Source organism: Sciurus vulgaris (assembly GCF_902686455.1).
Source record: "Sciurus vulgaris genome assembly, chromosome: 2".
In the NCBI taxonomy this organism is placed as follows: Eukaryota; Metazoa; Chordata; class Mammalia; order Rodentia; family Sciuridae; genus Sciurus; species Sciurus vulgaris.
This window is the reverse complement of record NC_136462.1, coordinates 116,172,832-116,183,093: the sequence shown is the minus strand read 5'-3', so window position 1 is coordinate 116,183,093 and position 10,262 is coordinate 116,172,832. Positions and strand designations below refer to the sequence as shown.

Below are 10,262 nucleotides of genomic sequence, written 5' to 3'. Positions count from 1 at the left end.
TTTAGAGAATTAAGTGACAGTGAGGTCACTAGGGTGGCCCCTAATTCAGTGGCCAGTATCCTTATAAAAATGGAGATTGGAACATAGACATGCACCTACACTAGAAAAAGATCACGTGAAGACAGGTGGAAAAGATGACCAACTCCAAACCAAAGAGAAAGAGGTCTCTGAAGAACCAATCCTGCCCACACCTGGCTCTCAGACTTCCAGCTGCCAGAATGTGAGAAAATAACTTTGCATTGTTGAGGCCAGTCTGGGGTACTTGAAGAGCAGCCTTAGCAACCTAATATGACATGAGAGTTCAAAAACAATCCTCCAAAAAAAAAAAAAAAAAAAAAAAAAAGTCCAGTATTGTACCCTAAGGACCTATCCCAGAAGAAATATTCAATAAGCAAGCTAGGGATATGAGCTCAGGAGGGTTGATGATTGACAAGCAGATGTCTACTGACTCCTTTAAGGCCCCAGTCTTATCCCCCAAGAGAAGGTGTCCAGAGGCACCACCCTGGCCTTATTCAAGCTGAACACATTGGCTGGGTATGATTCCAAACCGTGTGTGACACAGCAAAGCAGCTTGGGGGTGATGCTCCCCAAGGACATGGCTAAGCAGAGAGCAGTACTTGCTGTGTTCAACAGCTGAGGCTCAAACCTGTCTCCATGAGGCCACAAGAGAAAAGATAGCCACCACCATCAGGTGTACCCCAAATTTGACAGCAGTAGGAAGAGTGACTGGAATTGGGGGCTTCCGTTGGGCAAGGCTAATCAGGACAGGCCAGCAAGTCCCACACAGGTGTGTCTCAGGGTGCTAGAGGGGGTTTCCACCCCCAGCAGAGTCAGCTACTTAAGGACTGAACATATCCATCATGAAGTGTGCTCTATACTCTTAGGCCCAAGAGGCCAGGATAGAGGTGAATTAAGAAAATGCTGAGAAGCCAGATTGCTGGCAAAATAATGCCCCTCACTATTTTTCCTGCAGTCACCAAGACTTCATCCACATCACCTCTACTTCCTCAAAGTGGAGCTGGAAGGGGACATGGTAGGCAGGGTCCAGTTGCCACGTGTTTCCTGGCCTCTTTCCTTTTGGAAATCTGCCTCTAAGCATTTTGCTAGTTCCTACCCCTTCTGGCAGAACAAAAGGAAGAAGAGGCTGAAGCTCTATCAGATCAAACAAAGCATATCTGGTCACATCTCTTAGGTGAGAGGAGGTAGAAAACCAGAGACTAAATGGGCTTGGGGAAAACCACGGTGCTCGCCATGTTGGAGACAAAGACTGGCCCTTTGATTCCCATGGACCTGATCTAAGGAACTTTCATCCCAAAGGCTTGTCACCTTCACCAGAAGAGACTCAAGGGCGACTTCCTCTCAGCCAGCCTCAAGGCCAGGATGAGACCTGAGCTGCGGATCCGCATTTTCCCTTCTCAGTGCCATCTGTCTTCTTCCACTCTGGGGCTGCCCACAATGTTCATTTCATGCTGGGACCAAGGTTCTGAGTACCACTCCTCCTCTTAAGGCTTCGGGTCTAGGCCTGCCTGCTCTCCATCCTCCCCCTCCTACCCAGCAGAGCACGATGTCGCACATCCTGGCCTTTGTCAACTTGCAACAGCATTCCCTCTGGCCTGTGCCTGGACAGCTTCCTCAAGAGTTGCTTCTCTCCCTGCCCTTGCTTGTCCACCCTGCCCCTATGGGTCTTTGCAGCCCCCACACTGGTGTCAGGGATAGGCCCCCTCCCTGGCCAGGAGAGCAACAGGAAGACAGTAGGGCCACAGCACAACTCACCAATGTAGTCAAAGCATCCAGGGGCCAGGCACTCGGGCAGGTGTGCAGAGTATAAGATTGAGGCCAGGAGGGTCATGACAACGTGCTTCTGGTGATACAAGGTGGCCTCATTTTCAGTATTCTCATCTGGGAACAGGAAGAGCTGCAGGTGTTTAAAGAAACAGCAGGTCCTGTGAGGAGGACCGACTGGCAGGCCCTGGTCCTTCTCAGCACTTGGGGCAGAGACCCGCACACCTCAGCGCCATGCAGGAACTCCACCCACCAGCCTCTCCACAGGTCCGTGGCCTGGAGGAGGGACTCAGGGACTGTGAGGGCAGAACCTTACTGAGTGGGATCGAGTCAGACCCAAGACAACTGTGTTTTAATCTCCCAAATGCTCATGAGAGACTTTTGGGTTATTCAGTTACACACACACAAAATTAGGAAGGAAAGGAAAATAAGAAACAAGGAAAGGAAGAGAAAAGAAAAATCTTATTAGATATTTTGCTACTCTTTCTGGAGGCGAAATGTAAGTACAGTAGAAAGTGGTCTGTGGACATCTGAACTCTCTTCAGCCCACACAGCTCTGGAACTGATGGTCCTAATTAAGTAAGGCCTGAAGGCCTCTGAGTCATTAAAGAGTATTAAGTACATCATTACACGTTTGAGTTGAGTGTGGTTTTGTGCTATTATTGAAAATAATAACAGTAGCTACCACTTACTGATACCTTTTATATACTTCGTTTCATTTGAGTCTCAACAATTACCATAAAGCACACTCTTATTTTCCCACTTTGCAGAAGAGAAATGTGGACAGAGAGGGATTCACAAACTTCTAACAAGTAGGGAAGTCAGGATCTGAATCCCAGCAGGCTGGTTCCAGTATCAATGTCACCATTTAGAATTAGAACCCACCCCCACCCCACTATCTGATGTACCAAGAGCTGGAAGTGCAGAGCTCTGGTGACAGTGCCCAACCTGGCACACCATACTAACTTACTCAGTCTGCGCTCTTCCTTAAAGGAGGAGCAAAAGGAAGGGGCTTGCACCCCATCTCCAGGTCTCCCCCAGACCACATGGGGGTGGAACACAGAGCAAGTGCTCAATGCCCCAGCCAGCAGGCCAAGCTCTCCACTCCCACTCCCTGCCAGGCCTTGCCTGCTGGGCCTCATCATGGCACCCAGATGCTGTCTCTGGGAGAGCCTGCCTCGGCTTGGGTCAGGTATTGCTGAGCCCACCGGATCCAGCATTTGGATTGATCCTCATTACCTCCAATGAAGGAGAAGATGTTAGCCTCACTTACAGATGAAGCAACTTAGGCTCAAGGGTTATGTTAACTGCCTAAGATCACACAGCCAGTGAGCAGCGAGACCAGAATTTGAACTCAGACCTACCTAACTGGAGAGTACATGGACTTTTCCCTTCTTGTCCTTGTTATCCTACCTAAACCTTCCTCCTCTGTGCTTTCTGCCTAATTCCCATCTATCCTTTAAGATCTCTTAAAGGAGATCATACCTTTTCCTTTGATTCTAAATAAACATACATTAATCAATGATAAGACATGATAATGTATTTATTGGACTCCTGCCACCAGTCAGCACGATACATGTCACCTCATGTAATCCTCCTCACAACCCACTAGTGGTGTTAATATCATGCCCATTTTATAGATGAGGGACACCAAGGTATGGAGAGCTTGCCCACAGCCTGGCAGTAAGGATTAGCAGTTGCCCTCTTGCTCACTCTACCAAACCCAGGCTGCCTGTCCTGCCCAGCTCTGGGCCATTGCTCCTGAGCCCCCAGGCACATTGTCTCACAAGGTCTCTGTGCTCATGCCATCTCTAATCTCTGCATGTGCCATCAAGGCAGTGAGACCTTGACTCCTGTGTGTCCTATGGTGCCCAGTATGGTGTTTCAACCCCCAGAACCTCAGGAAGCAACTGACTCATAGGTGTGCCCACAGAACGGAGGCAGCCAGGCCCTTACCCTGTAGAAGATGGGCAGGGAGTCCCAGGTGTAAGGGTAAGCAAAGGCGAGGACTCGGAGTACCTTGCAGAGACGGGGCTTCTGGATTTCAAGAAACCTAAATTGGGGAAGGAAAGGGGGAAGAAGCAGAAATGAAAAATTTCAGGAAGTCACACGTGTGCACACACATGTTCACACTGAAAAGACCCAAGGGGCTGGTGATCAACAGAAGACAAGCAGGTTTGCACCACCTCCTGTGCCAGCAGCTTCTCACCAGCCTCTTAATTTCTCCTACCCTGGTGGAAGTGGCAGAACCTCCGATTGAAAAAGACATCTGGAGAAACTTGTCCTGACACCTTGAGAAGCAGTGTGTCCAGACCAAGCCAGGGAGGAGCTCCTGGCAGAAACCCCACAAGTGCCAAGTTATTTAACTGCAAGGAGCTTCCCAAAAGTCCAGTTTCCTCCAGGACCAGGAAGGTGGGGCACTGACATGGACCCTGTGAAGTGCGCTCTACAGAGGTGAGATGCACCTGATGCTGAGGACCACGCGGGTGAGGACTGTAAGGAACACCAGGGCTCAAGCTGGCATGCTGGAGAGGTTTCTGGACTATGGGCACCACACGGCCATGCTGGCCTGGAGACACTCAGTGAACATGAGGTCTTGGCTCCTTCTCTCCTTTATCTTGTCTCACCTGCCTCCAACCCAAAGACAGATGAAGCCAATGTGAACACTGGTTGTGTTGCAAGAGGCAGGTCCTCCTGGACAAATCAGGACAGGGCCTCAGCAGGCCCAGGGAGGGATAGCAGCTAAAGGTGTAGGAACAGGGCAGCACAGCCGGCAGGCTAGACACCAGAAGGACATAGTTGGCCAAGGAGATTTCACACAAAACCATAGCTCTGAACTGAAGCCCTGGTAAGGAAGTGCTCAGGTGCCCTGGCTGGACCACCAAGGCCAGGTGGCAGGGGCTGGTACCCATTTCAACACCACAGTGTAGGTTGGGTTTCTGCTCAGGGGCCCATGCCCTGCGGTGAGGTTTGGCCCTGACACTGGTGGTCTGCAGAGGTTTGGCATCGGGGCTCTCAGGAAGCAGTCTGCTGCAGTCTGAAGAGGCAATGGAAGCACTTGGGCCCCCAGCCTTGGATCATCATGTGCTCTGCTGGGCTGGAACCTGTGCCCTACCGCTATGCCCATCTCTGCTCCCCAGACCATCTGCCCCAAACTACAAGCCTGCCCTTTATCCCTCACCATCTGCTGTTCCCACTGAGCTGGGCCAACTTGCCCTGGCCAGGTTGTTCAGGTCACTTAAGAGCCAACATGGCCACCTGACTGCATATTCCACTGCTGTCCATACCATCTGACAGACTCACACCTGGGAACCTTCTTCAAGGGCAGAGACTGGATCTGATCGGCCAGGATTCCCCGAACTCAGTCCAGAAGTGTGTCTGAGGATCGGTTTCTAGGTCAGTGTGTTCTGCCCACTCCTCAGGGCAGCTGGGCCGAGTAGTCACATGAGGATCCCTGAATCAGGGCAAGAGGAGGCCACCATGGGCCCTGTGGAGCCCACAGCTCCGGAGACAAGCTCCAGCTTCACTCAAGCCCACAGGCAAGTCTCTTTTTTCCTGTCTGTGCCCATAAATCGGGAGGCATGTGGCAAGTTACAGGTACAGAAAAGGGACACTCGGGGAGGAAGAGAAGAAGGAGGTGGAGGAGGGAGGTGCCCTGGATTCATCACCTCATTCTAGAACCACAGCCTTGACAATGCAGACGTCCAGGGAAAGAGAGGCTGCACAGTGCTATGATCTCACCGGGACATCCTGGGTTCCAGTCCTGGCTCTGCCCCTCATGACCCCATGACTGAGACAGGTTGCTTGATCTTTGTGTGCCTCCAGAGCCTTGGGGTAGCCTAGGGTCAATGAGTTCCTCCCTCGCAGTGTTGTTTTAAGGACTGGCTAAAATGAGACTTGCAAGGTGTTTAGAACAGCAAAGCAGTTACCAAATGCAGTAAATGTGTGTGTGGCTCCCTCCCTGACCCCCATCTCAGAGCCATGTTGGACCAGAAAATAGGAACAGGAGGGAACAGACAGGCCTGGGTGATTTGCCTAAAGTCAGATGAGCTAATAAGAGACAAAGCTAGACTTAAACTAGGACTGTGGGCCTCTGGGGTTTCACACTGCCCCCTGCCTACCACCAGAAGGCCGGGCCTTTGCCCTTCCCAACAGCCTCTGCCCCAAAGGCCAAAGGGAGCACACTCCCGCTGCCCTACTGGCCAGGGCACCTGCCCCTGCTACCTTTTCAGTCTACCCTGTCTGTGCACTGCCACCACCTGCCAGCTCTGGGGAAAGAGGCTCGCTCCTAACATACATTCTTTGTGGCCACTTACGAAGAAATCTGGCTCTGGCTGGTGAGGGCCATCCCCCAAAGCATGGATTTCCTGTGACTTGAGACAATATTTCGCCTCCCCAGGGACAAATTGACCAGCCTTTCCAGTCGCAAGTTCGAGTCTACAGAAGGAAAAAAAAAAAAAAAAAAAAAAAAAAAAGGAGGAAAAGCAGAACAGGAGAGAGACCGCAACAGGAAAAGGGCAGAAGAGCCAGTAGCTACAGAGGTGTCTCCCGCTATGAAGGTGCAATTCCACATCAGGCCACAGGGTGCCGCCACAGTCAGAGATTCCAAGAGTGAGTAGCCACAGAATCCTCCAAAGCACTCCAAGCCCTGCAAGTGTCCAGAGCCCACTCTGCTTAAGTCCTTCCTGCACCCCAGGGTCAAAGGGATAGCTATGAGGGGTTCAGGAATCCTCTTCCCACAATGAGGCCGGCAGGAAACACTGGATTTGGGGAGAAGCCTGACTTAAGAAAGGGTTAGGTCAATAAATGTGGTAACAAAGCTGGAAGGATTAGCAACTGGAATTCTGGAACCAGGCCCTGGAACTAGTGGGGATTTAGAAAAATCATTCTATTGCAGAAGAGTGTGTGTGTGGGGGGGGAGGGGTGTTTATATTTTGTGGCTGTTTGGGGTCTGGTCCCTCTTTGCCTTCTGACTGAGACTCCCTGGCTCCAGAAGTGTGTAGAACCACGTCTGCTGAGTCTCTACCCCCAGCTCTGACCTCCAAGCCAGGCCAGGTCACGCCCCTGCACTACCACAGCCTCGTCCTCCCAGCATCACTCTGGTGGCGTAGCTCACTCTGTACCCTGCTTGAAGATTAATCTCTCCCCTCATAGCACTGACCACAGGCCATTTCACATAGCAATTTCGTCAAAAAAAAGATAATAATCTATGGTTGGGTGTGCTGGACAGATGATTCACAGTGACCATGCTATGCAGAAAACACTGCATAAGTAACATTCCTACAGAAAGTGAAGCTGCCCTTTTGGGCTGCTGGGCAATCGGCAGGCCAGTCCTGATCACCCCAGTGCAGAGAGGGTGCACCTTCTCCCACCACCCCTTCAAGTGCTACAGAATGGGAATGTTCTTCTGGAATATGTTCATTTGAACTGAATCCATGGTAATAAGAACCAAAACACCACTCAGGAATTACAGTCCCCCATGTCAAGATGGACCCTGGTGGTCTATGCTGTGCTGGAGCAAATGCCATGAAACCATGACCGCCTGCTAGGCCCGTGAATGCCCAAGTTCCTGGTCCCCTTGGTGCTGTGGGAGGGGAAGGGACTCAGCTGAGCTCTAACTGCTGGAGTCAGAGGGAGAGGCAGGGCTGGGTCTGGAGAGGAAGGCACTGTGGCACTGGCACCCAGGAGACCCAGCCAGATGAAACCTCGAAGACATCTTCTTGGAGCTCTGGTGAAAGGTGGCTGAAGCCTAGAGGCAGTAGTGACTGGCCTGAGGCCACATAGCAAGTCCTCGGGGAGCAGGAGGGACCCAGGCCATCCTCTCTACCTCCTTAACAGGAAGTGGCTCAAGGCCAACATCTCTCACTCCCCCAACATCAGTCATCTTTCTGCTCTCCAGACGCTGATGTAGAGGGAAGGAATGGGGACAGAAGGGTTAGGTCTGGTAGGAGCAGGGAAACAACCATGGATATGGGGACATGGGATGAGGACAAAGTGTGATGGAACCCAATGTGCCCGCCTGGGATGCCCATTCTCCTTTCCTCTTCCTGCGCAGCCCTATAGCCCCTCTCTGCAGTTACCGAAGCCATAAGCCAAGCCTAGGAATGTCTCTTCCCAGGAGATCACTGTCCATCACAAGCAAAGGACCAGTCCTCAGAGGACGCAGGGTGTCTCCCAGGCCCTCCCAGCCCTTTCACCTTTCCCCTCTAAAACTCCTCCCTCTTCCAATCCATCCTGTCCTCTCTGGTGCCACCCTTGTCTAGGCCAATCCTCTGCCCAGGTCCTTCCCTCCTCTCCAGCTAACGTCATCCCCTCCCAAACTCAGTCCTGAGGTCACTTCCTAGGGCCCTATACGTGCAATCACAGGTCATTCTGCATCTGCATTACTTGTTTCCCCTACTCCCTGTCCTGCTGCCCTAAAGGGCATTGAGGGAAGCCTACGATCTGCCTCTCCTTGTGCACTAGGTACCCTGTGAAGCCAGGGCAGCAATTCACTCAACGGGGTGGATGGATGAAACAGCCACAGATGTGCTCCATCCATAGACAGAATAAGCTATTCTGATGTCAAGAAGAGAAGCCCCCAAACATGGGCTTTTAGAAGATTCTTGGCCCAGTTGCCTGGCAAACAAGCTCCATCCACATACCAGGCATACCAAATCCAAAGACCATCCACCATACCTGAACGGTCAGGGAGGATTTGGACTGGAGAAAACAAACTCTCCTGGTGGCTTGCAGGTGATTAGGAGAGATTAAAAAGAAAAGCAACAAATGATTCAAAAATTTGCTTTCTGAGTTCTTGGGAAGCAGTTTTGACCCATTAACTCTGGGGACTGTTTCCTCCACGCCCATGAAGCCACCCCTGCCCTTCATCCTCAGCCCCCAGTGCTTGCCCCCTCTAATGCTGAAGTCCAAACACATGGGGTCCTCAGGAGTCAACCTGACAGGAACAGTGATGGATCCAAGGACCAGACCCTGGTGCGTCCCTTAGTGGTTGTTACTTTATTCTCTGCCTGTGGGTAGACACTGGCTCCTCACAGCTTTAGGAGAACTTGGGATTTCCAGGAAGAGAGGGGAGCTTACTCCTGCCCCCAGCAATTCCCCAGGGAGAAAGCCATGCAAAATCCAGCCTTGAGTTGGTGCCAGCAAGGAGCTCCCTCGCCCATCCAAAGCAACGCCCGTCTCCGCCCTGTCTCAGGGCAAGCAAATGAAGACAAGTTGGGGCAGATGTTCCTGCTGCTGTTGAAGAATCTATCCTTCCACATATTCAAAAAACCTGTCTGTCGGGTTTGTGAAACGCCTATACTCCCTTGGTCCTAACAAAACCCAAGGAAGCAGGAGGCAAATCCATGCTGGAGAAGTCACAAGGGCACAACTGGTACACCTGTTCTTCCTGGGAAGAGGACTGGAGGGCTTTAGGTGTTCCAAACAGGGAGCACAATGGCTCCCTGGGATTGCAGCGGGGGTGGGGGGAGGGGGGGGACAAGAACCCAGGAGCAATCTGCAGCCTACCTTGGTGACTTTCCTGACCTGCTGCTGCCAGGCACCTCAGCACTGTCTGGACAGGGCTGTCACCCTGACACAACCCTGTGGAAGGTTTCCTAAGTAATACAGGGAACCTGAGCTTTTGGACAACGAACTTTTGCCAAGAGCTGTAGAGATTATTGTACTTATCCCCATAACAACAGCTCTCATGCTCACACTCCAAGGGGTTTTCTTGAGTGAAAGGGAAAAGAACAGTGGGAGTTAGAGGCAGTGAGCTGGGATTGACTCATGGCCATGGGGATGAGCTGGACATTTGAATATCAAGCATCATCGGCCACACACACACGGAGAGGCCGGCCCTCTCAGTTGCTTGCTACTAGGGGCAGGCAGCTGTTTACAAGGCACCTCCACCACATGGGCTTATGAGGGGCATCCTGGGTACATTACCTGTCATCCTCCTGTCCATCTACATAAACTGGCCCCACTTCATAGATGAGCAAACTGAAGTTCAAGGGGGCTAGGTAGACTTCCCTAGCAAGGTCAGCTACATTATTTGTAGAAGGCAGTACAGAATCAAAATGTAGAACCCTCTTGTTCAAAAATTACTAAGAATTTCAGAGTATTAAGCCAACATGGGCTCTTTTGAGCAAGGGCCTTGTGCGGCAGCACCTGTGCACACCAGGTGACTGGGGGTCCACCTGGAACAGAGACAAGCTCCCAGTGCCCTTTCCACCCAGCCAACCTCTTCCACAGGCCCCTCAAATGCCACAGAGTTGCATGCTAAGCCCCACTCCCTGTCCTCCCATCTGAGTCCAGAGAGCCTGGTACCTGGAGTAGCAGGAGAGGCCGGTGCTGAGGATGGTGTTCAGCACAGCCAGCACCACGTAGTAGTCATGGAAGGTGGTGTGCACCAGCGCTTCAGGGAACGTATATGCAGAGTAGGCAATGGCTGAGCCTGGGGAAGAAAAACCAGCCTTGGGAACGAAGCCAGGCCTGCG

General features: G+C 51.8%; 1 protein-coding gene across 7 annotated transcripts in view; it reads right to left on the bottom strand.

Moving 5' to 3' along the window:
• The window catches only part of PAQR5 (progestin and adipoQ receptor family member 5), a 78,702-nt gene that overhangs the window by 4,526 nt on the left and 63,914 nt on the right, over positions 1-10,262 (bottom strand). For 6 of the 7 annotated variants that reach the window (XM_079128589.1, XM_079128587.1, XM_079128590.1 and 3 more), the window contains 3 exons: positions 10,093-10,219; positions 3,739-3,835; positions 1,774-1,915 (listed from right to left, as the gene is read on the bottom strand). In XM_079128589.1, coding sequence (XP_078984715.1) covers positions 1,774-1,915; positions 3,739-3,835; positions 10,093-10,219 — 366 coding nt within the window. The remainder of the gene's footprint in view (positions 1-1,773; positions 1,916-3,738; positions 3,836-10,092; positions 10,220-10,262) is intronic. The other variant, XM_079128591.1, reaches the window with a different exon arrangement.